General features: G+C 39.4%; 1 protein-coding gene across 3 annotated transcripts; it reads right to left on the bottom strand.

Annotated features, from left to right (window-relative positions):
- Positions 1–6,839: 6,839 nt before the first annotated feature.
- Positions 6,840–26,212, bottom strand: DCTD (dCMP deaminase). 3 transcript variants are annotated; one of them, XM_018070549.2, is made up of 7 exons: positions 26,112–26,212; positions 24,782–24,832; positions 22,041–22,152; positions 20,509–20,644; positions 11,335–11,451; positions 10,057–10,153; positions 6,840–8,142 (listed from the first exon to the last, which is right to left on the bottom strand). In XM_018070549.2, exons 1-7 carry the CDS (start codon positions 26,144–26,146, stop codon positions 8,064–8,066), a joined length of 627 nt encoding a protein of 208 aa, XP_017926038.1. In that variant the 5' UTR covers positions 26,147–26,212; the 3' UTR covers positions 6,840–8,063. The 3 variants fall into 3 exon arrangements, with proteins under 3 accessions (XP_017926038.1, XP_017926050.1, XP_017926043.1); XM_018070561.1 differs by lacking the exon at positions 26,112–26,212 and adding an exon at positions 25,952–25,985; XM_018070554.2 differs by lacking the exon at positions 24,782–24,832 and having other exon boundaries at positions 26,112–26,211.
- Between the last annotated feature and the right edge of the window lie 422 nt (positions 26,213–26,634).

The raw sequence follows: 26,634 nt of genomic DNA, 5'->3' as shown, positions 1-26,634 counted from the left end.
AGGCACAGCCCTGGTTCAAGGGTGTTCAGAGCATGGCAGCCAGGAAGGAGCACTGGAAATGTCTCACTCAACATATTTTTCCTGATAAGATCTCCACCAGCATCTCTCAAGTCACTCCTTAGTTACACTTCGCAAACAAAATCAAACCTCTCTGCCAGCAGCTAAAAGTCACTGACCCCTCAGTCTCCCTACTAATTTTGGTTTTATTTATCCCAGGCTCAGGCGACACGCTCAGGGAAGACACAAAAAGCCTCCCTGTAGCTTGCAGGCTCCTGCCTAGCAAGCCCATTCACTAGCTGAGAAGAAATGGATGTTAACCCACACAGAGGGAGAGCTTTCTCCCTTCTGCCATGGAAGGTTCAATGTAAATATCAGGCTGGGGTGATACAGGTTGGCTGCTGCACAGACCCTGGGGCAGGCAGTGTCCTGAAATTTTGTATGTCCTCTCAGAAACTGAAATTCAAGATATGCATATCGGGCAACACACAGGGGCAAGGCTCGAAGTATGCAATTCTTGTTCATTCTCTACTTATCTCTGGGTTAGAGATAAACTTTTTTTTTTTAAACTTTGCTCATCTGTCAAGTCTCATTGCCTGACATCAAGGAGATCAATCTGCCTTCCTTAAACTCAACTCCTGGCTCTTTCGAGAAGCTTCCCTTTATAGATCTTGGTCTCCTAAGCTCCTCTCTACAGCCTGTCTCCCCTGCTGCATCCTTCAACAGATTTTTTCAAATCAGAACAGACAACCCATATAGGCTGACACGCTTTTTGCAGTGCTCACTGCTCATATCTGAATGTTACTACCCAATTTGCTGACATTCCTGGGCAGCACAGCAGAGGAGAGTGGGGACGAGAGGTGTCTGCTACATGTGTATAGGCATGCACCTTGGAAAGGATTCTTTTTCAGAAGTCAATAAAAATGACATGGGTGAGGAAACTCCTAAACATTACTGCCAGAGAGTTTTAAGCACCAAGACCAGAAGTCTGTGGGATATAAAAAAAATAAAAGTAAACCAAGAAAAGACAGTACCCCCCCCACTGTTACCTGAATCTGCCCTCTCTTTTGGAGGTTTTTCTTTAGAAAGAAAATACATTTCGGTGTGTGAATGCATGACCTGTTCTCTCTTGAATGCCAAATTCTCAGAAACATCATTCATCTAACTAGATATTCCTTCTCTGCCTGAGGTGAAGTCAGTCAGTTCTGCATGCCTGATACTGGTAGTTATGCCTTAACCTTAAAAAGCAGTCAAAATAAAACAAAAGTGAAGCTCCAATTCCACACAGTTATTTCACCTTTTATAGGGAGTTACCCATTAGAGAAAACTGTGACCTGAAAGTGCTCTCCTTTGCTCTTCCCCAGTCCATTCCCAACCCCACTAGGGATATGTAAAAGAACACCTTAGTTACTTCAGTTTAAGCTAGAAGTGCATTTAAAATCAATCCAGGTAATGTGTAGCCCCACTTGAGGGCAGAATCTCAAATCAGAATATTTATTACTGAGCTGTAAAGCTGTGTTTTTGCAGACTTTGTCAGAAAGGAGATATTTGAATGCCAGTAGGGACATCAGGCTCCATTTCTTTATAGACCCTGGATCAGGAAAGGATGTTAAGCACATCATCAGCTTTAGCCCTACTGACTTAAAGGATAGTTAAGCATATATTTTACATTCTGTCATGAACAGGAAATATGTAGTACTATATTCATCTTAGCTGCAAGGGGAATATACACACTCACTTATACAGGCTACCTAGCTCACTGCAAAGGATGGGTACAGCTTTTCTTGCACTCTAAGCTATGATCAACAGAAAAGGAACTGGCCAGGAGAGAACAATGGAATCAGTCTGTTAAGGTTTTTGTTCAAACCAAATATATGAAAGTACCATTTTATTATGCCTCACAGAAAGAACCATCCCAGACATTTTGCTCGGCAGAAAAGGACCTGGCGGTGCTCTTTGACAGCTGGCTGAACGTGAGCCAGCAGTGTGCCCAGGTAGCCAAGAAGGTCAACGGAAAGCCTGTCAGATTCATAAGAAAATTACTCTAGTTAGGACGAGAAAACCCAAGATTTTTGGCATATATATCACCTAGACACTTTGAAAAGTTCCTTCAGTTTAGAACAGGGTTGTCCAACATGCTCAGGCTCTCCACCCTCCTTCTTATTCCAGTTATTTTTCTCCAAATTCTTTTCCCCCATTTCCTGACACCTTTATTTGGCCTTGAAGAGCTTGATAGGTAACAGACCTCTTGCACAACCACTCACTTCCTTTTTTTCTCTTCCTTTCATTCCCAGACTTCAATATCCCATCATAAATTTGTTGTGCTGTCAAGGACTTTCTAGTCTCACTCACCTTCCCCTCAGGGCAAGTCTCCAAGCACCAACCAACACTCTTTTACAGTGTTTCCACACTTAACTAGCTTCTGGGTTTTCTCCTCTGGAAGGTAGATAAGCAATGAGTAGATTCATATAGACTAAGCCATTCGTGATATGGCTGTTTGATACAGTATGATGTCCCCAGCTGTCACAGAAACATTTCTTCCCCATGATATTTTAAAGAAAAAAAAAGGATATCCATAACCAATATAATTAAGTACAGTCACCCTTGAAAAAGAAAATGCATGGAATACAAAATCCTGGCATCTGAATGTAAAACTCTTTAGCAAAACTTGTCATTGCTTCAAGAAATAAATATGAAAACTGTACCACAAAACACTACATGCATTATTATTAGTATATTTAATAACAGTAGAAAAATTAAGGTGCCATATTGTTTACAACACAAAATTAAAATTTTAATTTCAATCAGTCCTGTTTATCCAGCAACACTCTGATTAGCAGTCAAAGTTGATGGAACAGTGGAGGAAAGAAAATCCTCCCACAACAAAATATGCCACATAAAAGACTTCAGCACGAGTCAACAAGCAGCAACAGCAGAGTAACACAGGCAGCTAAAGCATGTACTTAAGTCTCTGGCAAACCAAGACACAACTTATGCCACTGAAAAAGTGATTTGAATATATTTCGTTTCCTCTCCTTTGGTGCAGGGAGCCTTTCTGAATATTTGCATGGCAGAATTGAAGTATGCATTAGCTTGAAACAATGGAGGAATAGGGAGATAGAGAATGGAGTAAGAAATCCCAGGAAACCGTAGGCAATTGCTTCTTTATTATGTATATTTTGCTGCTGGAGCACATTATTCTCATTCTCCTCAAGGCAGGGTTTGTTAAGAGCACAGTAAATAATGTCAACAACTAAAAATGCAGCACATCGAGCTTGATTTTTTTTTTTCTTTTGCCTCATATTTGGCAGGGGGAGCTGCCCTGGCAGAGACTAGATTTTCCAGCACAAATCTTGAAGTATAAAAGACAGAAGTAGCAGTTTCCCATTCCAACCTCTACTCCTTAATTCCTTCTAAAAACGAAAAATAAATCAGGTAGAGGCACAAAACAAATGACTGTAATTCATGTATCCTGTCACATACATCTCTGTTTTAAGTGTTGCCCTTCTGCTGCACAGTTCACAGAAAGATGGTGCCCTTCTAGTTCGTTTTTCGGAGTGGCAGGCAGCAGCCCTTGCGCCACAATTATCTGGTAGTGCCTTCCAGGCATGAAGCTGCCCAAGATACCTTCCTCCTGGGACACCTCCTCAGCAGGGAGGGGGTTCAAAGCTCAGCCACATCAGTGCCTTTGAAGCATTCAGACGACATAAATCCACTGCTCCTGAAGATGAGCAATGTTAGGAAGCAAGCTGCTGCGATTAAGCTCTTACTCCAGGAAAAAAAAAAAAATGAAATGCTGCACTCTTCCATAGCTTGATTAACCACACGCTTCATTAAAGCTTTCACTGCTGTTTAACTGAGCTGTAATTGCCAGGAAGACAGTGGCTTTTTGAATGAGGCTGAGACAGTTCATGATTTTTTTTCCCCCTCTCCTTTTCCCCCTACTCATTTCCTTCAAGCCAAAGAAAGTAAACAGGTGAGTTAAGTGTAAAAGGAAGGGAATGTGGATTTACAGGTTTCATATAGGGTTTCTTAGACAGTCAGCTCAGTTCAGTGCTTTTGCACTGTGCCTTTCAGTAGCTCCCAAGGCTAAGAACACAGAACAGATGCAGACTAAGCACTTGAAACAAGTTTTACCCCTCTGTTCTCAAATCAGAGAGAGTTTTACATTAGATAAACCTGGAGTTTAAAGGGAAGGGAGAGAAATCTGCTAAAAGAGGTTTTAATGGCGCAAAACCTTTTGAGCCCTCACCACTCAGGAGAGAAAGAGTTGGTATCTCACACTTTCAGCCCTCTATTATATAAATCCTTTTCTTACCTACAACTGAGAAGAAACACCTGCAAATAAGTGGGCTTTCAGCTGTGGTCACTCCTGTTCTTTATCCTTAAGTGCTCCCAGCGTAGCACCAAACCAACCTTGTTGGATTACTAGAGCACTGCTTGCTGTTTCTTTATCAGTCTCATGCTGCTTCACAGCAGCTTCCTAGCTCCCTGAAGCCCATCTGCTTCCCACACCCCCCGCTGCACCTCATAAACTTAACCCAGGCCCCGGGGTGACAACTAACCTCAGCCCCTTGCAATTGATGCTTCAGGGTAATCAGGTGAGGCCTCTCTGCTTTCTCCCACCTCACTTGCATAAAGTCCCCCATCACCCAGCTTCAGAAAGAAAAGTCAAGGGTTGTTTTGCTCATTCTCAACAGCTTAAAATCCCTGTAAGATTCATTTTGTTAGCAGCTGAACTACTACAGCTTCTGCAGTTATGTACATAGAGCTTTCAGGCTAAGCAACACACCAGAAGAGCTTTTATTGCCAAAGTTATCATAGGCTATTTTGGAAATCAGAACAATTGTACTGGTCGCAGCACACTTTCTGTTATCTTTCTGAAAGTATTCCTAATATACAAAGCAATAAAATGCTCAGTCAGCGATCAAAGCTTCAAAGATGGAGATTACACTTTTACTCAGTATGCCAGCCTGTGAAACCATCCTTTTTAAAATGAAATTTATGTAAGTAAGATTACCAGTTCCTTGGGTTCTCTGACAGAGGAATGGAATAATATTTATAAGGAAAATCTAGATCATGGCAGGATTTAGATTTAACTGTTAAGACAGATTTATATTGAACTGGATAGGATCTCACCATTTCATTGAATGTGATTTCTTCCTCCTATTAACGCTCCTAAGGTAAGTGCTTTCCAGAGTCTCCTTTCACACCTCTGTACCAGGCTTTTCAAACAATCCCTAATGAAGCCTCAGCTTGCAGTCACCTCCCCCTTCCCCAGCAGCCTGGAGGGGTGGTTTGCCATGGGAGTGGTGCTGGTGGCCACAAAAGGGCCTGTGAAGTTTCATTTCAGTGAACTACCAGCCTCAAAGAGCCAATGGGTCAAAGTCCAGCTAAATTAATGGCTGGGGGAATTAGTTGATAGAAACACGATGGAGTTCTGCACCAGGAACAGAACAACTACCTGCTGGCTGGGTGCCCAGTGGATGGAAGGCACCTTGATAGAACGGGATCCACATGGATCCTTCTGTCCACTGGATGGATTGTGTTGAAGTGCCCTTGCTGCTGAGAAGGTGTGTCAATAAATACCAAGTATAGGAATGGTTGACCAGAAAGGCTGCAGAATCTCTGATCTTGCAGACACTCACCTGGACAAGGCCTGAGCAACTGGATCTAACTGGTAAGTCAATGGTGCTTTCAGCAAGGGGTAAGACTAAATACCCTCTAGAGATCCTTTCAGTCCAAATGGTTCTATTGATTTTGAACTTCAGGAGCAGAAACACGCTTTATTATATTTACCTGTTTTCTTTGTCTCCTCTAGTAATTATTCTTTATTTGGAAATCAAAGCACTATCTCCTCAACTATTAAAACAAACCCAAGAAAAGGCCAGAAGCGGATAGGGCTTTAGACATGCACAAAGTAAGGATCAAAACTTCTTTAACATTTGCTTTAAAACATTAACCTCAAACTAAGCATGTGCTGTCTCAAGAGCTATGCACGTGCTTTCCCTTTCCAGAAAAGTGCCTTGGATATCAGAGAGTCCACTCACTAGCCTGAGTCAACTGACAAGTACTCTGATATCTTGTATATGTACCTCTACCAGATCAAAAACTTATCAGGAGAAATTTAAAATCCTATCATGTTCTCCAGTACTGGTTTTTGTTACACAAGCAGGACAATACTTAGGAAACAAAAAAAAAGCAATCATTAAAAAAAAGTGCTTTCCTAAAAACACCTGGACATTGGTTCAAAAAACTCCTGAGTTTTCATGCACATTATATATTCACAGTATGCAAGGCCTGACATAAAAATATTTTTAGTAACTAGAATCACAATGTAGATATCTTTGAAGTCTGATCTTAGATCAGCAATTATCTATGAAGGAAACAGCAATTTTGCTGCCAAACCCAAACATTCTGCTTCTCTCCCCTCTGTCCTTGTGTCAGACATGTATAACTCAAAATGTTTCTACTTACTAATTCAGGCCAAAGAAAAAGATGTGTATAAGGTGGTTTAGTGACATTTTATTAAAGTAATTTTTCAGGCTTCACCCTCCCCTACACATATGTGCAAATTTCTCCTTCTGGCACTAAGCCACAGACCAATTTTGAGGTGGAAAACAGTTGCAGGAAAAAGAGAGAAACACAAATTATTTTATAAGTGGACATATCTTATAATACATTACAGTGGTCCCTTTAGTAGTCAAATGGTTCATGAACATTATACTTTATGTAATATCACAAGTGCACCAAATATGCTTTCCATATGATTGCAAAAACAGCAGCGCTCTGGAGCCAAGCGCATGACTTAATATTATAATAATGAGTCTACTTCAATGTAGTGGATTTTAATAAGACTTTAATAATACTGGTATGAAGCCAAATTACATAATGTCCCAAAATATGAAACAAGGCTTTTATAGAGAAAATAAAAGCTCATTGAAATATAACCACATAAAAACCCCAAAACAAACAACCACCAATGTTATCTAAACAAAGCCATTAGGCATATTTAATTTTTAAAACTCAAATTAGAGAAAAGGAACTCAAATCTATTCCCAGATCTCAGGGTAAAATTAAAAAGGATATTATTTTAGGCAACACTTATGAAAATGGAGGTACTATGTCAGCACTGGGAAACAAGCTAACACCATAATTACCTCTTTTGGCACAGATCTGGATATGGATTGACTATCTCCAATTTCTCTCAGAGGACAAAATATGATTCAGTTACCTTACAGGTTGAGTTAAGACTGAGCTATGTTGGATTATCTAGAAACCATTTAGACCAATAAAATTATTTCCTTCTATGCATGAAAACAAGCTCCAAGTAAAAGTCCCAAAGGTAAAGAGACAACTTATTTACTCCCCTCAACCTCCTCCAATTCTGGAGTCTTGGGGAAAATAAGGACTTGAAAGCACTTGTAAAGCTCCATCAGGCATAGACAAATCTCAGAACAGCTTCCTCTGTCACCCCTCCCCAAGTATGGCAGTGTTAGATAGCAATTAAAAGAAAAATCAGTATTTTATTTGTTGGATAACATATGCAGAATGCCACACATTCTTAAAGCTGTAAAACCTTTTAAATATTAGTGTTAAGCTAGTTGGAAGATTAACATTTGCATGGATAACATTTTTTGTCCTTTATTAGGATCAACTGTTTAGATCCACATATCCAACAGAGAGATCAACATATATTAGCATATTCCAATGTACTACTGGTGCATATTACTCTTAAACTGAGGCTAAATCAATGCTGACAGCCCAACAGAGCATGTGGTGATGAATATGAGAAGAATCAGAGCAGTTTTCTTCAAATATATTGTTTCATCTACGTGTCTCCACTTTTTAAGCAGTTTTGATAAAGGCATGAAAATTTTTAAAGTAGATTTAGATTCCACATGACAAGATTAAGTGAGGGGGACATTTTATGCCTTGTATTTCTTATAAGTCTACTTTAGCTACAGAAACCATTAAAAAGTTGCAAGTAACTTAAAGATGAAAGGCATTAGCAGCTTTTTAGAAAAGGATAATCATACTCTTCTAAAGATTTAATGAGACATAATTCACAGAAGCTTTTGACTTGGTTTACTGTTAATTGAATCAAAGTCGATGATGATCTTGTTACACTTTGGCTTGAACTCCCTTAAAAAAGAAAAATACAGATATTAGTTAGTGAGTAGTTAAAACATTTTGCTTACTTCAGTTCCAACTAAATTTTTGAAGGAATAAAAAAACCAAAACCCACATCCTTGGATTAACATAGTTTTCTTCTCTATGGGAGCCAATTATAGTGCACCATACTGAGAGAAACCTGGACAAGAAAGACTAAGACAAAAAGACACAAGGGGTGGGTTAGCCTGTACACTCTTCAGCTACTGGAGTTTATAAATTACCCAGGAGTCAAAGGACTTTTAATAGCTTAGCTGCAGGTGGTGCTATCATGTTACTACGGCTGGGATTTTTGTTCATATATATTAATATTTCAAATATTTTTAATATATATTTACAGATATAGGTATATAGAAAAATATTTAAATATACTGTATGCATATATAAAAAAGATATTTGGAAATATATTTTGATACGACTGATATTTTGATTTATTTTTTCCTGCCAAGTTTTCAAAAACACTTTCAAAGTCTGTGTCAGTATATTAAAACATTTTTTGTGCTCGGGAAATAGATTGCATTATGCATCATACTGGGTAAAAACCAAACTAGTTAAGAGGGAATCATTTAAAAATTTTAACTTCAGAACTGTAAAATTAATACTGCCACAAAATGTTTTCTTTTATTATCATTAGAGCATCTGCTACAGCAATTAGCAAGGAAGGTATTTGGGGACCCAGAATATATTTTCCAATCTATCAGTAAACAAAAGATTATGCAAATAGTGTAGATTTAGAGCCTAATTAAGCTCTGCAGTTCAGTTCAAGAGATTCATTAAGTACCACCTACATCCTTAGCAATCAATACAAGGATAAGTAACGGTCAACACAGAAAACACATGCTGCTGACCACAGAAACTCTTGAATGCTTTGTCCAGAAGAGCAATCTGAAATGCAAAAAACATTTCTCACCCTGGAGAAGTTACAGGATTTGACTTGCAAGAGAATGATTTATGCTTCTTAGTCAAATAGTCTTAGTAGACAGGAAATACACTGAAGGACTAAAACTGAATTTCAAGTACTGCTGTGTTTTTTCCATGGATGTTTCTTAGCCCAGTAGGTATCTTTCATCCCAAAATTTTATCTGTCAGAATTGTTATGTCTGCAAATTTTTCAAAGTCTTCATATTAATACCGTAAAACTTTTTAGAGTTGCAAAGCCTCCCTGGCTGCATAATTAGCCTCACCCACAGCATGTTACTCCTATCAAACTCGCTGTTGAACAGATTGTCTTTAGGTATCTCAGTCAGTGTCTTTAAAATCCCCACTCTTCAAACATTCTTCAGATTCTCATTATTTTAAGGCAAATATTTCACATTTTATGCTTTTCTCACAAAAAAAGATGACCACAGAACATGGACAGCTATAGGCACCACGAATTAATTTTGGCTGGCTAGTTTGACACCTTCCCAAATCAGTTGCAATAAAAAGATACTGAAGTTTCAATAAGGATCAAGTTATTCAAACACATGCACAAAAAAAAAAAATCGGCTGGTCATTTCAGTCCAACTCATAGGATAATTCAAGTTGTAAGAGACTTCTGGAGATCATATAGTCTAACCTCCTGCTCAAAGCAGAGTCAGTGATGACTCTCCTGAGTACAATGTAACAACCATCACGTTTGTAATTTCACTTGCATTCTAGAACAAAACTAGCAATTTTCTCCTACAATTATGAAATTGAAATTTAACCATACAGAAGCCAAAGAATGGTGCAACAGTCTGTCAATCCAGTACCTTTTACAAAGAAAACCATTTAAAAACACAACAAAAGAATAAAATGCTGCACAATGCAAAGAAGAAAAACTTTTCTCCTAAAGTTGGTCTCTTTCACACACCACTTTTTCCCCCTTTCCAAAGTAAATATAAAGTTAATTCAAAGTTCTCTCACCTGTATATAATACCTGCCAAATCAAACATCCGCCGTGCAGCTGTCATTTCCATAGTGTCATGATACTTGTCAGACATAAAAATAACTTCCTTTATGCCTAAACAAGTCATATAGAAAAGATGTTAGAATTACGCTGAAAAAAAATAACTGTGTCTGGAGCACAAAATCAGAAAAGGCAGCATTCACCTACATACTCTAGAACTCCTTGGTATACCTCTATTTATAGTTCTATTCTGTCTCAAATTGCTGAATGATCTATGCCTCAATTACTTAGGCAGGGGAGAAGCATAAAAGCTTCAAAAAAGAATTCACAAGGTTTCAGAGCCTATCAACATCTTCCTGTGTTTGCCAGACAACATGAATATCAATACATTGTAATTTAGTGCTGATATAAGTGCATAAGGAAAAGGATGAGTGACTAGATTGAGAACAAGGAGCCAATCTACCTTGAATACCATTTGATTCTATAAATAAGGGACTCGTAGCACAAATGCAGAATACCACCATCTTTCCCTCTTCACCTCTCAATTTCAAACCTTACTGAACCAAAATAAAGAAGCGTTCTGTTTACTACTTTCTTCCTAGATTCCTGTGGCAATCAATAGAAAAACTCCCCAGAACAGCAATCCATGCTGGAATAGCATGACTTCACTCCATGAGCAAAATATACGCTACTTTAAGCAGAGATTTTTACGGAACTGAAGCCTGCTGCAGATACTGCCTAATGTGAAAAAAGGAGACACATTTAGGCCAGCACACTTGCTGCAGTGGCACAGATTTATAACAATTGTAATGAAAGACATAATTAAAGTAGGATCATAGAAGTCTTATGACATTTATGAGCAAAGATATTTTAAAATCTTCAAATATCTACCATGCATCACATTCAAATTAAAATTTCATCTATATACTCCCACCAGACCTTTTCTCATGCAGAAGTTTATTTCTTTCTGCCCCTACTCTACTCAATGTGTCAGAGCACAGTAAAATTGACAGTAATTATATGCAAAGTCTGTGTTGTTCTTTAGCAGCTCCTGGTCTAAGAAGTTACAAACCTAAATTAAAAGTACGATTAGAATCACAGAAGATGCAATTAGCACTGGAAGAATTTGGCACCATTCAGATGCAAAAAACCCCACAAGTAGCATCTTATGAAGTTGACAGTGCAATTAATTTAGATCTAAGATCAGCAATTCAATATCAAATACATCTATGATAAGATACCAATGAGCTGGCAGCACTGGAACCCTGAAAAATCAGGCTGGCACTACTGCTTACCTGCCTGGATGATGAGCTTTGCACATTCATTACATGGAAATAAGGCAACGTACATGCTGCAGCCTTTCACATCAGCTGAGTTTTTGTTCATGATGGCATTCAGTTCAGCGTGGCACACTGATTAAACAGGAAAAGAAACAATTCATAATACCGATCATTAAAATAAATCAGTCAAACTAAAATTAAAGTGTTACAATATAACTGCTTATATCTTTTCAAAGGCAAATAGCGTGCACAGCTTGTCATAAAGGGCAGAGGAAGAAATAAAAGCAGAAGTACCAAGATCAATGAAGGTCAATTGTTCTGACCAGGCTGTTGATTAGTAATGATATCATTAAGTGCATAAGCATTGCCATTTGCCAACACCTATTGCAGGCAACAAAGCCGTAGGCTGTGGGCCAAGTAGTTGCAACCACCCTAAGTGAAGCAGTATCTCACAGCTTCACAACTCTCTGGAGTATCTAATTGCCAGTATAAAACAGCTCATTTATGTGTTTACATGCACAGATAGGAACAGTCTTATGGTTGTAAGAGTGCACTGTACGCTCTTAAAGGCAGGAGAATCGTGAAGTGAAACTGAGCAGCTCTGTCCTCTGGGTCTCAGAACAGCTCAGCGCTGCTGCGTGATTCTCTCACCCCCAGAATACTCAACACACACTCAACCATAAAAACGTCCCAGCTTTAATATTAAACTGACGTTACTGCTCATTAAAAGGTGCCAGACTTCCCAAGCACGAAAACAAAGTCCTGTATTTCTCCATGGATTTGAGATAGGCCAGGTAGCAACAGACCATCCTGCCTTATTTCACCATAACACAACAGTTCTTTCTGGACAGACAGCACCTTAGGGTTTAAGTGTTTATAGGGTACACATCAGCAGATTATCTAATGTGTTACTAACACAGGTGAGAAAAGCACAGTTTCTGTGTAATCTACAACGAACCTCTGAAAAAAACATTAGGATCTCCGTGAGAACTTCCTGTTTACTCCTAGGAATAAAAGCAAGTTGCATAATTTATATACCTACCTACTAAGAAACTGCCTGCTGCCCTGACTTTATAAACAGATGCTGAAGTCTGGTGTGGGTTTGAGCTCATTTAGAGACAACATTAAAAGTTTTTCCACTGCTCGTTTCGAAGAATAGATTTTTTAAAAAAGTAGGTTTTCCTCTCCCCTGCATCCATACAAAGATTAAAACAGACACAGTTTCATAGCACAACTTCACAGTAAATTTGGTACTTTATGCTGACCTCTATATGAATGATCTCACCACACAAATAACTGAGTGCAGTACCTTCAACACGCAGGAATCCTTGCTGAATGGAAATGTTTTCCGTATGTGCTGAATGTCTACCTGGAATTTTCTATGTAACAGCTAATGCACTACAAATTTACAGCCTAACTTATAGCACACAAACTTTCCCATGCAGATGAGTCACAAAGGACCAAACACTTGATAAAGAAAGCTCAGTATTGGCTTCTACCATGCCCATGTTTTGCTGTCCACATACCTTCTCATAACCAGTAAAGCCAGAAACTAACACAAAAAATAGGAAATTAAAAAAAACCAACCCCAAAGCCAAGCACCATCACATTAAGGTTTCTTTTACTATTATTATTGTTTCTATTGCGGTTGTTATCGAGTCACACCATATTTTAAATGTATGCCATTAAGTGTAAGACGGACAGTTATATGAACCTATACATTCAAAAAATCCAGAAAACATGCTGAACTCCATGTATATTACTAAATTGCAACAATCTTATGTAGCCTTCACAATAAACAGTCAGAGAATTATTTTTCTGGGGTTACAGAGTATTGAGTGAAAATGACTGTCATTATTTCCACAACTAGAACTAGGTTATGTCAACAGGACAGAAATATAATTTTTAAGTTTCTTTGAACACTATACTTATGTTGTAGGCAGCAGTCTAAAATATTGAAGGCCCCCAGAAAGGATGTTTTCAAAGGCTCACAGAACTAAAAAAAAATAAAACTAATTCCTTCAGTAAATATTTTTCCATCATTAAAACTCAGAAATTTTCAGCCATAAACCCAGACAAGTTTCATTATTAGTACTGCAACAAGTTTCCTTCTTGTACTGAAGAGAGAGAAAGGTTCTTTTGGCAGACTTCTACAAACTTTCAACAACAAACCTCTTCCCAAGCAAAAACAAGATCAGGCCAAAACTAATTTATAGAAGATAATCAGCTGGAGCAAGGGAAAAAGAGAAATATTGCTTCTTGACCATCTAGCACAATCTGAAGTTAAGAACAATTACAACTCTCCAATGTGGACAGAAGACACAGAGCCAGCAATAAGGAAACAGACTAATCATTTCAGGACAAAAACTAGTTAGGGCTCCAACAGATCCAGCAGGCTTCTGTTTCAAACACAAAAGGAGATAGGTTTTCATGCATGCAGTAGCCTAACCAAGTATTTCTTACTGAACTTATTGCAGAAAATAGTATGGGACTAGAACTTTGCACCGATGCCAGCAGTCATCTTTTTCCACCCAGTATTACTTTTTTTGTAGTCTACTGGGCACTTAAATACCAAACCCTTTTGACTCAGTTGCTGTGACTTGCAAGAATATTCTGGGGAACTATCATTACACGTGTCATTGTTTTATACATTTCCCAGACTACAGGGGCTTACTGGCCCCTGTAAGGGATATTATGCTAGTTGGTCCTTAAGAAGGTTTAGGCATCAGACAAATATTTTTAGGCTTCGTCTCATCACTCTTAATTTCCTCTTACTCCTATTTACCTCTCTCTGACAGATTGGCACTGATAAGGTAAGACAGTCTATTATCTCCAGATTTTTCTTATAGACCTGCCAAGCTTTGTTAAGAGATAGAAAACAAATCCAGGAGTCCAAAATCTCTCTTGCTAATGACTAACTAGTTTGCATTTGGGGTGTTATGAAGTTTTCTAATCTCTTAAGAGATCCTGCTAATAGTTACAAATAGCTCTTTGAGATAGTAAAAAGATAACCTTTCACAGGTACACAGTATTCAGAACTCTGAAAAATGTATATTTAAGTAGACTAGTAAAAGTAAGAATTTTTACAATACCCCATGAGGGGCTCCAGAGTTTTGGGGGGGTTTTTTGTTTGTTTTTTTTTTAATAATATTCACATATAGCCAACATAATAAGTCTGCAACACTGTTTTCCATTCTGGAAAAGTGGCTTGAAAAGTATTCTCAAAAGGCTTCATTAGCTGAAGGAATAACCATGCAATGAGAAGTTAAGTGTGTGCTCTGACATTCCCACCACCTGCTACTATATTCATGGGGGGGGGGAGAAGCAGATGAATGACTGCTTCATTACTGATAGTATTAATTGCTAGTGTTTCTGTCTTTTCTCATTGCATACTGGTTTGTGTTGCATATATGAGGTAGTACTCATCCTTAAACCCCTACTTAAGAGGGGTTTAAGGATGAGTAATTAAGAGACCCCTACTTGTCTTATAAATGGTAATTTTTTGGGATTGAACACTTAACATGAACATGTTCTCAGTGGGTTGCAGAGTCAGAAGCACTCTTTCCACCTACTAAAAGTGTTCTGACTAGAAATTTTATAAGAACCACAGGACTAGTCAAAGTGTTTCTTAATACTGTTTAAAGGGTTACATGCTTGATGACGAACATAGTAAGGACCACCATAACTTTAAAGAACTTTTAAAGAAGCAGTCAGAGGAAGGGCTAGAGGGAATGACTTTTTAATGTTATTAATTACTGAGCCAGACTAGGAATTTTGAGAAAAAATATGCACTAAATATGGTGTTACATTTGAAAAGAATACATTTCAATGCATATAGATTGTCACACAGCAAGTTTTGACTTATTTATTAATATAAGTCTTTACAGTGTCATATCAACCAACTTGACAAATATTATGGGTTCCCAGTACAGACACATGGTAATAGCACAACATCCTTCAACATAAACCTGGCACAGGATTGGATACAGGGAGTTCTGTAATTTGGCCCACTTCTATTCAATTTATTGGTAAAATCTTCACCTTCTCACATTCATCCCTTGACCACTCCATCTTTGCCCAAGCTCCACCTACCAGTTATCCTTTACTTGCTGGATCTCTGACACTGAACATAGCAAAAATCATAAGAGGTATCAAAATAATAATTAAAAGAACAGAGTCTGGAATGACAACCACTGGCAACAGTGGTTGATGAATCTGGAATTTGTAGAAAAACTTTTTTTTTTTCAACCTTTGTGAAAGTGTAGGGATGGTTGCTAGTCACTGCATTAAGGGTAGGTAGGACACTGATGCTGGGCTGACATTGCCCTCAGCCCTTCCTGCCAGTCTCTTTCTTGCTGTGTGCTGGATAAGAGTAGTAGCTGTAGTCAGGGCACAGAGGCAAGGATAACACCACCAGGTTTTGTTGGAGTCCTAGCCTCTTCAGATTGCAGTAAGAAAAACAGAACAGCCCCAGACTCAGTGCTTTCTTCTATGAGTTAAGAGAACTGGGAAGTGAAGATGGGAACTGCTCAGCCCATTCGTGAACATCCCAAATCCATGCAGGACCAGAGTAAGTGGAGTACTCCACGAGTAAGTGGAGACTGTCTTCTATAGATCGCCTTTCCAGCTGAAGTCTCAGCTTTGCACTGCCAACTGGAGAGAGAGCATCACACCTCTTCATAGTGCCTTATCAAATTTTGTGCTGTCAAAATAACAGCTTCTATAAAACTAACATTTGCCTGAATATTGAGTGTTCATTTCTCTGAAAAATTGACAAAAAGCTCATAATCCTAACACGAGGAAATGTTGATAACAGTTTGTTTCATTTTTACACAGCAGGTACTGTTCAATTAGAGCATACTTTTTGCCACAGCACATATTTTATCATATCTGAACCTGTATAAATATTTGTAAGCATATTTACTCAATATTTTCTGTATTGCTCAGAGGCTTCTAAATTTGCCAGTCATTTTAATTTAAAACTCTTAATTAGAGACTGGTTGTCAAATGGATGTTCTTAGATTACAGTGGAGACAGAGGGCATAACAAGAGCACAGCAACTAACATTAGTGGGAATATTTGCGTTAATAGGAGAAAAATGTAATATTTTAAATGATTAGTGAGAGGAAGCTGAGCATCATCAAATCCTTGGATTCATCTAACAGAAACAGAGGGCACACTTTTGACTCTAAAAGCCAGAATTCTGCCTAATTATTAAGAAGCTTCTGCACACAGTACTGAACACAATGCTTCAAGAAGGGCTTTTAACAACATCTTAGTAAAGCAGGTATTCAAGCCTTCCATTTCTCTCATGTGCACAGACACATCCCCACTGCTGTCACTGACTGGCAGCCTGGAAACAGCGAGTTCCAACATAACAAGAAAATCCTGATTTTGTGCTGTGAAAAATGGCATTCTGCAAAACACCCTGTGCTTTCTCACATAACAAGGCTATACTACTTAACTGTTCAAATATACACTACAACTAGAAGGAAGAGTTTTAATCCGCTTTAAGGCTCTCATAAGGAATGCACAGTATCAACAGAGGTGATCCACAGTCACTATTCCTGTAATATCCAAATGCCTTGCAAACATTTGTATCCTCTAAGGTAAAGTGAGCACTACCCACCACATTTTAATGCCTTCTTTCAGTAGCAGCTCAGGTTGCACCTAGACTCCTTAATCAAGCACAACACTGTCCCTAACAGTGAGCTGAGCAGAACCCACACTTGGGGTGGGATAGATATGTACCATGTATTGCAGCAGACAGAGATAACCAGACGCTGGTGAATTTCGAACCAACAAGTTTAAAGATACAGCAAAATTCAAGAGTGACAAGACTGATTTAACCCTACAACAGAAGTTCAAAAAGTAACAGTCATCAGTAAATGCATGGGAAAGGAGAAGGGTTAATCACAGTGAATAAGAAAAGCTAGAAGAACAATCCTGGCAAAAACAAGAACCTGTAAACTAATCACAGATAAATTTAGGGTGGAAATTGGAAGTTTTCTAGCCACAAAACAATGAATCTGATCAGAGATGTGGGGTCAATGCATCCATCAGTTCTGCTGGAGCTCAATAAATTTATTATAGGATCATCTAACACACTTCTGCAGAGATAGCCTCTGGGTCCAATCCCCTACTGTGTCTCTGCTGCTAAACATGACAGGGCCAGGGACTGACCCTTGGCCCTGAGGCCAACTGGCACAGACTAGCTCGTGTTCATGTTACCCAGGGCTCCATTGGCATTACATGGTACTTGGCCCTGGGTTTCCTCAAGGCTCCACGTCTCAAGAGCCCCACGACACCACATACTTATTTTGCATGTCTCAGTTCAAAGGGCATAAAGAAGTGAGATAACTTTTTTGCAGCTCACCAGAGAGGTATTTTCAGAGCATGAAACAGAGTATGAGTTGCATATCCCCCAGTATGGCCTGAGGGAAGAAGGAGGGTTAAGCATAGCATCTCAGCAGGCTTTGCATTATAAGCCTATACAGGATGATGTTTTCTTGCAGCCTTTTTTCCACCTTGCCTTCCGGAGTACCATTGGAGGAGCAATACTCAGGCTTTGTTCTAGAGAGAGCTAGTCAGAGTGGTCCGAAACAGATGGGAAGTGAGCTCATGTTTATGCCTCACCTACAACACTACATAAGATCAGAAGGTCAGCATTCACATCCTCCCCCAGCCCTTTTCTGTAGCACTACGGATGCACAAAGTAGCTCTAGAAAACACCTTCCAACTTAGTGTGGTGGTACATGCACAATTACTATCAGCTTTATCTAATAAGCTACACTGCAGCTCTAGGGATGAAAGTGCCACCATTCCCACAGTTAGCTAATGGAGCACACAGTAAGTTTGTACCATCTCTGAACAAGCCAGTCAGGAAACAACAAGAATAAAAAGTTCAATTTACACAAATACTGTGATGATTAGCAAAAACAGAAAGGAAAACATGACAGTTTAATGAGATTTTAGCAGCAATTCTACGTGTACCAAAATTTTTTAAAGCAGATATTTTTTTTTATATATACTTGTCTGGTCTGTCAACCGTGCTATCAAGATTAATAAGAAACTGCTAGAGTTTAAATGATCTGTGAATTACAAAATAGGTTGTTTATTCATCACAGCAGACACTTTGTGTTACAAAGTTGTGATTTTTTTAATGAGGTGGAGATTAAGATTCTGAGGAGGAAAGGCAGTAGTTAGACCAATTCCCAGAAATCAACTTGTCTCTCCAAGCTGTTAGTGGTTAGTGAATTTTTTAAATATCACATGCTCCACATCTTTTGGAGGCAGAGTTAACCAAAGAAGTAAAATTCTCAGGTCATCTTGTACAAAGATTTTTCACAGCACTTTTAGTTTAAATTGGTCAGCTTAAGGTGCCTGGAACATGCTCAGGTGCCAGAGACCACCCATACCAATCTTAGTTCAGAACTGAGATCTTACAGCAGCATAAAGGTTCAATCAAAATCAATATTCCGTTTTCAGTGCTTTATATTTAATCAATTGGCTAACACTTGTTTCCACATCCTACAAATAAAGAGCAGTCATACCAAATTGCACCACTATTGTCACAACATCATATGTAAAACCAGTGGTTTAGAGCAGACTTCAAATTTGGCTGGAGCAGATTTCAAATTTGGCCCTAGTACTGGGAATACATCTCTTATGAAAAATAATATGAAATGATCTTGAGCTTAAGAGTTAACATGAGAGGTTTTATAATAAATCGGTAAAGTGAACAAGGACAAAGTACTGGGGTTTCAAGAACTCAGAAATATCAAACTGATGAATTATGTGCTGAGCCACTGCAAATCATCTTCCACTTTAATGCCATGGGAAAACAGAAAACGTAATGCTGGTTTTTAGAGAGAGCTCTGGGTGAAGTGAGGCAATGTCAAAACTCATGCAAGTTTAATTTCTCTATCAGATCAATTGTTAAAGTTACAAGTGAGAAACAGAATTAGCAGGCAGAGATAAATACTGTACACCGGAAAAGAGCCAGTGTTTCTTTGCAAAAGGTGAACTCTGGTGCTTATGTCCCCCCACCCATGCAGGGAGAAGGGAAAATTTCTCAAGGCTCTTGCTCTATTTTGTTATTCTTCCCCCTGCCATTCCTGCGCCCAGGACAGGCTGAGATGCAGCACAGGATGTAGTTCCTAATGCCTGTTTTTCCTGTGCCCATGGCTTCTGCTGCATCGGCCTCACCCACAGAGATGCAGCAGGAGCTGGAGTGAGTATAGAAAGACGAAGAAGGACTTAAGGAGGCACAGGGAGTGTACAGTCTCTTATTAGTCCTAATGAAAGTTTCTTCCCAACATCAGCTGTTGCAGACCACAAGGCAGCTCAGCTCCATTTCCATGCCCAGAAGACAGCAAGCATAACATGAAGCCTGAGGCAGCTCAGTCTCCTTGGTTCCTGCAAACCACACCAGGCTCAGAGGAGGAACTGTACAGCCCTGCTGACAGGTGCACAAAGACTCAGAGGACCCTTCAAAGGACACTTACAGAAGGCCAAACTATGCCTACTGCAAAGACAAAGACAGGATCCAAAGCAGCACTCAACCACATTCACCACAAAACCATCCTTGCTCTTCATTCTGTTTGTCCATTTAATATATGTGAATCAAATCAGAGGCTGAAATAAACAACAAAAGTCACCCCACCCATGGAAGGGTAGATCCAGTGCACACCACATGAGGCAAAAGTGGCATGGAATGACAGAATGCAATCACACACTCCAAGACAAACAAAATTCAGTTCCTTCGTAATAGATATTACCTATGCCATCGATACCTGACATGGAAATTTCTCACAAGCACTGGAGTTCACAATTTTAATACCTGCATTTTAGACCCAATTATTTGTTTTGCATACATAAGCTCTCTGTAATTTCTGTGGAGACGAACACACGGAAGCAGCAATCATCTGCAGAAACTGCAACTGTGTGCTAATGAGCTGCTTTATATTTACAACCTTTCACTATCCGATCCAAAACAGCTAATATTTATGAACATATTTCACCAGGAAGTCAGCTTTTCATAAAGACTGATTTTTATCCTGCTGTACCACATGTAGGCACATTAATGAAGTCAAGTGAGTGGAAAAAAAACTGATCAATACTTTACCAGCTGAACTTTCACAGTTACAGATATCACAAGTCTAAACTGTCAACCACAAGAAACCTTACCATAAGGATATTTTGTATCTAGTCTGTTTGCTGCTGTTCTTGTCCAGGGTAGTACATCATCACTGCAACCATTAGGCATCCCATTGTAGCCAATTCCAACAATCTTGTTTTCTGTATTTACAATGCAGGCACCAACCTAAATAAAATCAGATTTATATAGTACCAACAGCATGCAAAATCACATATCAACAGAAAAGATGAGGCAATAATAGTTTTTCATTTAATAATTTTCATTTAAGTGATAAAAGTTTCACTTAATATATATAACCACACTATTTAGTGAGCAAGGCTGCAATTGTACCTAATTGGTTGGGCTTTAAAATAAATCAGGGCAGCAGCAACCCAGCTACCCCTTTGGTCATGCCATTCCTATCTCAACCTGCCAGCACCGTTCCTTGTCTGATTATGAAGTGAATCTAGTTCAGGGAACAGCACTGATCTAACCTTAGTAAACTTGTCAGTTCAACTCCCCAAACTAGCTTTTCCAGCAGCAGTATGAGCAGCAGCAGCAAAAGAAAAGGTATGAAAGATGGAACAGAAATACTGTATTATATTCATCTGTAATATCTGTTGGCTTACACTATTGTAAGCTGACAGTATTGTTGGCTTATGCAGGCCTCACAAGCCTTTGTGCCATGTTTACACAAACATGCACCAACATACCAGACCTTTTAACTCCCACCTTTCATTGCTTCAATCCAAGTCTACACAGGGGCTCTTCCAATAGAATGATAAAGTGTCCCATTTTTATCTTTTCTCCCTATATTATTTACTGAAATGGCAACAGTACTGATTTTAATTCACACAACCTGTTTATCAACTAGCCCTTGGTAACAAAACTTTAGCCCCAAATGAATACCCTTCAGTGAGCCAAGTGCCGTAACATACAGAAGGCAGTGAGTAATTGAACAGATTGTTTTTCTGGGATCTGCTTCCTGAATTTTTTCACACAAAGGAAGACTAGCAGGATGACTGGATCCTGCAGAACATCATGTTTCTGATGTATCAATTGCCTCAAATCAATATTGAACAAGACTGAACAGAGGCACATGAAAGATGTAAAAAATGGGAACAGACAGTGAAGCAGAGGGAAAAAGGGCATCTTGAGGGAGGACCCAAACTAGAAGAAAATTCCTGTCAACCCAAGAACAAACAAACAAACAGGTAAGGAAAAGAAACTTGTAAAATGCTCTGTCTTAAAAAATTACAGTCAAAAACTTTCAGCAGTTTTACCCTTCTCTAAAAGTGACTATATTTATTGGAAAAAGGAAAGAAAATACAAGTGTTATTTTAACTTCTAGATGAAAAGATGATTCACAAAACACCAAGCTGCAAATGTACACACAGAATTATACACGAGGTCAGCCCCAATAAGAGAATTTCTGTAACAAAAAGTGCTGACTATGTTAAAAATTGAATAGCTATACACTAAAATAACTTTTATTAAGAAATCCCTGGAAGTGCTACATGTGCATCTGATGTGATGTGCAATATAGATTAGGTTATGTTATTATTATATGTTGCCTTCTTACCTGAGAGCTTGGATCCTTGCTTCTTTGTGCTGACAAAAAAGCTACTGCCATAAAATATTCAGGCCATTCCAAATAATCTTCTCGTTTTTTGCAGGATGTTTCATTGCTGAAACTATAGTTTAGAGAAAAAAACAGCCATCAGCAAGCAACACAGACCTAGAGTTACTACAAATTTTATTCTTTTAACATGCACAAGTTTAAAGTAACCAGAATCAGAATGTGGCTAAGACTACACATGCACTAATATTTCAACAGTAAAACCATCACTGTGACGTGCTTTCCAGGAACTTATATATGCAACATTTTCTTTTGGGGGGGAAAAGCATCCAAGCGCGGTTACGGGTTTCCGTTTTAGATAAGAAGGTTGAGGTATTCAGAGTCACTGAGCTATTTCAAGACAGAGCAACTTACCCTTTATAGATAACACCTTGCATATTTCTAAGAGTCAGGTATATCATGTACTGGCATTCTTCTCACCAAACAACAAAATGTTTTTTATGATGGCTGTGATAACTGCAAGCCTCTAATCTAAGTTATTTTGTACTTCTGCCTATGACAAGTGCTTGCCAGATTTCTATTTGGTAGCTTCCTCTACAGTCATTCATTTCTGACCGTACAATTATCACCATAAGTTTGCTTCTTGTTACAATATTTACCACCAAAAATCTAAGGTCACTCCAGTAGTCCCCTGCTAAGTTTCCCTTGAGATTATGTCCTATGAAAGCCTTCTGAAAACTGACAGGAGATGGGCTCAAGAACTTTTCCTTGACATATAATTTATACAAGCATCAGAACAGGTTCCTTCTTTCCCTGCACTGAAGGGTATATTTGGGGGAAGGAGGAAGGAAAAAAAAGGTGATGCATCATTTTCTCTTATGTGCTGGGACTGTGTAAGACACAGCAGGGGAATTTCTGTGCTCTTCAGCTCGAAGAGAAGAAAGACAAACACACCTCTCCCCTCTCCACACACATATCTAAGCTTCGAAAATTTCAAGAAAAAGATCAAATTCAAAGAAATTTCCCCAAACTCTCGCACCTATTATTGCTACACCTTGAAAACCAAACCAATGGAACATCCCAAGCATAATGTCTAGCCTATCAAAATACAAGGGGCACAGTACATTTCTTCTTGGGCTCTTCTTACCAAGGACTACAGCTTAAGACTGAGACACCCATCTAGGGAGGTACAGCCATGCAGAAAAATACATCACAGGTAACTGCAAACAACAAGACATCTCCTAGCAACACTAGTACCAGCCCCTTCAGAAGACAAATGTGAGAAATCAAGTGTTTAGTTAATCATTATTTTTATAACCAAAAACCTGTATTAGAGAGTTGCAATTAGCTTGTCATAAAGAGGTTACACTGTTTCAGTGAAGATAATGCCAGCACATGATAAAACTGTACTTTAGAAACCTACAGGGTGCTATTTACCAAAGATAAATTGCTGGTTTTGAATAGTTTGTATGTGGCACATTACAAGTTAGCAATTTTGGCTTGTTCTTGGAATCAATGAGGATCATCCTTAAGGCTACTGTCTCATTGTAAGGAGGGAGAAACACACACCCTTGGTGTAACCCAAACACCTCTCTCATATTTTGACAAGAGTGTAAATAGTGCCCAGAACTGTCAATTGTCAAAACACATGAATCAAGCATGTGATTCTGAAAATGCACAAACTGGCTTGAGTCACTATAACTAAAGGATTGGGGCTATATCCTACCAAGAAGGAAAAAGTGTTCAGAGAACAAGAAGCTCACAGCATAAAAGAAAGATTGAAGACATTCCCTCACACTTCTTCACGCCAAACAGAACTTTGACAGGCTAACTGAAATGTCAGAAGAGTTTTTGAGCTAACTGATTATTTAAAATACCTCACAAAACCAGATTTATAAAATCTAAAACACCATTGGACTTTATGATCAGTTTAATACATTCCTAACTATGTGACATTCACAGTGACATCTTTGGAGAGAGATGAAACACAACTACAGTGAATAAAACATGCTGGGGAAAGGGCTCTAGAAAGACACTGCTACTCTGAACTAAGAGGTCGTGAGTTCTCCTTTTGTTAAACTATTCCCTAGCAACCCTATTTATCCAAAACACAAAAAAAGCTAGTATTTACTTTTCTAATAAATATAGAACTGTATGTAAGTGGAGGTCCCTCAGAGTACCAACTTCACAGGGAGAGAAGCATATCTAAAAAGCGAGCAGAAGGCTTACATCAAAGAGAACAGAAAAAAAACCCAAAGCCCTTACTCAATTACTTCTACTTAACATCACCGTATTTGGCGAGATAATTCCCTCAACTCAGTGCACAGGAATGCAGGACTGTGAAGTGGGTATAAACCACTTAATTTCTGATTGAGCAGAAGCCAAGGCCTTGGCTAGCAGTCAAGCACACACAGGAAAATTAAGTTTATGGATTTGGTGCAGCTGATCATCTTCTTTATGCTCATTTGCAAGTTCTATAATTGCATGAATGAAAGCTACTCTAGAAAAATACCACAGCTAGCTGTAAAAAAGGCAATTAAGGTTTACCCCTATGATAACCCATAAGAACTTATGAACAAAAATAATGGGAACTGAAACCCATGAAAAAAACACTGCTCAAGAAGAACAAGAGGGAAAAAACACTTAATTTTTTAAAAAATTAGTAGTCTATAGAAAAGTTTGTGTAAACAGTATTTCAAATAAAAATAGAGAAAAAGATTCTGTAATTAGAGAACACTGCCTCCCTTTCCACTTCTTTTTCATCCATCTTGGCTTCAAGTAAGCTGTAACACCATCTGAAAAAGGAACAAATGTCATTCAGCTACTTAAAAAAAGGCCTACCATAACTAAAAACTTCACTGAGAATCCTAAAACAGAATATATCACCTCAAATCTTTTCATACAACAATTATGATGGTCAGCTACACATAGTACAACCAGAGAACTAGTGAGTATCAAACATTCCCCTTTTCTTAAATTTTTCCTCTGCTTTCTTATCTTTGATGTCATGTTTATTATGTTACAACTCTATTTCACAAGTATTTTTTCCCCAGTATCAAGTATACTCCTAAAGACCAACTATCAATACTTTGTCATTTCAATCACAGAAATTAAGGTAAAAATAAAGTGTGTATTAAAAATAAGAAATAAACATCTTCAGCAATGCTCTTGTTCCCCAAAAGCCAAACAGGATATGGGCTCTTGCTGCCTTTCAAGACAACCTTCTTCTTTAAGTCTCATATTTTATAATCACTATTAGATCAAACAAATGTGGTATTTCCTTTACTTGAGGCTTTTCACCTTTCCTCTCATTTAGGTACTAAGATACGGTCATTACCTATTCCTTACTAGGAGGGAAGGTTTTGAGAGAGAAAAATCAACCTTTCTTGGAGAAAAACGATACTCGGTACATTGAACATTAACTATATTAAAAATTTTCTTGTGAGATAACCCACCAGACCTGTAAACATAAACATTGTATAGAAATACTGAGCCCCAATAGAGCAATACAAGAACATCTCCCTTCACTGAACGTATTTCACTTTTACAGTCACTTTTGACTTTAATTAATTGCATGTTGCTCACGCCGGTCTCCATTTCCGGAAATAATGCACACGAGACACCCTGCCTGCTCTTTTTGCCACCACGGAGATTACAAAGCCCAAGGAACACAGACGGGCCTTCGGAGGCTCCAAGGAACGCCTCCCCGCCGGGACGGGTTTTCCCGGGCACGGCCGCGGCCGGCGCCGCCCCGGAGAGCTCCCGGCTCCGCGGAGCCCTCCTCTCCCTGCCTCTTCTTCCCTCCCAGGACACCACCTTCCCTCCCTCTTCTTCTTCCCTGCCCCGAAGGACACCGGCTTCCCTCCCTGCTGCCCTCAGCCGCCGGGACGGCCGCATGGAGCGGCGGGCCTCACCCGCGGGCGGCAGCGGCCAGGCCCGGGGCAGAGAAAGTTTAGTCAGCAGGAGCATGAGGAGAGCACGGTGCCGGTGGAAGAGGAAAGACGGGCGGGAAGAGCTTGGGAAAGCCTCCCGCGGGCCCCCCCCCATGCCCCTCAGCCTCCTCCACCCGCGTACCCGTTCTGGCAGTGGCCGGGCTGAGGGCGGCTCATCCCGCCGGTGCCAGCGATTCTCTTTCCTTTCGCCGCTTTGGCGCCACAGCGGAGCGGGGCGGGGAAAGGGGCAGCCCCGGCGTGCCCCGGCCCCGGCCCCGGCCCCGGCGGGAGGGCCCCGGGTTGGGTGCGCCCGCAGCGCCCGGGAGTTGGTCCTGCTGACCCGGGGGAGGCCACTGGCGCTCCCGGGCTGCTGCTGGAGCCTCTGCGGCGTGTAAACGGGGTGCTTGAATATCTGTTTGTGTAGTTTTCATTTTTTCTGACAGGTGCTGTTCCTAGCGTTATGCTTTGACACAAGCATGAGGGTTTTCGCCCGGCTCACGCTCTTGAGGTAAATACTATTCATTAAAGCTTAACATTAACATATTAAGATGTCTAAAAATCGGGGTTTTTGTTGTTGTTGTTCTCTGGATATGAAATTGATATGTAAAGGGAGTTATGGTTTATTAATACCTCCAGCTGCTGCCACGTTTTAGAAGTCTCCTAGG

Source organism: Manacus vitellinus, unplaced genomic scaffold (assembly GCF_001715985.3).
Source record: "Manacus vitellinus isolate BGI_N305 unplaced genomic scaffold, ASM171598v3 scaffold_0_pilon, whole genome shotgun sequence".
Taxonomy (NCBI): Eukaryota; Metazoa; Chordata; class Aves; order Passeriformes; family Pipridae; genus Manacus; species Manacus vitellinus.
The sequence above is the reverse complement of the archived record's forward strand: the minus strand, read 5'-3'. Positions and strand labels throughout refer to the sequence as shown.

What these genes read in the sequence shown, in the direction of transcription:
- DCTD (XM_018070549.2), bottom strand. Translation starts at nt 26,146, where the DNA reads ATGAGCCGCCCTCAGCCCGGCCACTGCCAGAACGG. An exon ending in CCCGGCCACTGCCAGAACGG is followed by an intron (nt 24,833 to 26,111) that starts GTACGCGGGTGG and finishes TTCCTTTTTCAG; the next exon opens with ATGGTGTTACAGCTTACTTG. An exon ending in AGATACAAAATATCCTTATG is followed by an intron (nt 11,452 to 20,508) that starts GTAAGGTTTCTT and finishes CTGTTTAATCAG; the next exon opens with TGTGCCACGCTGAACTGAAT.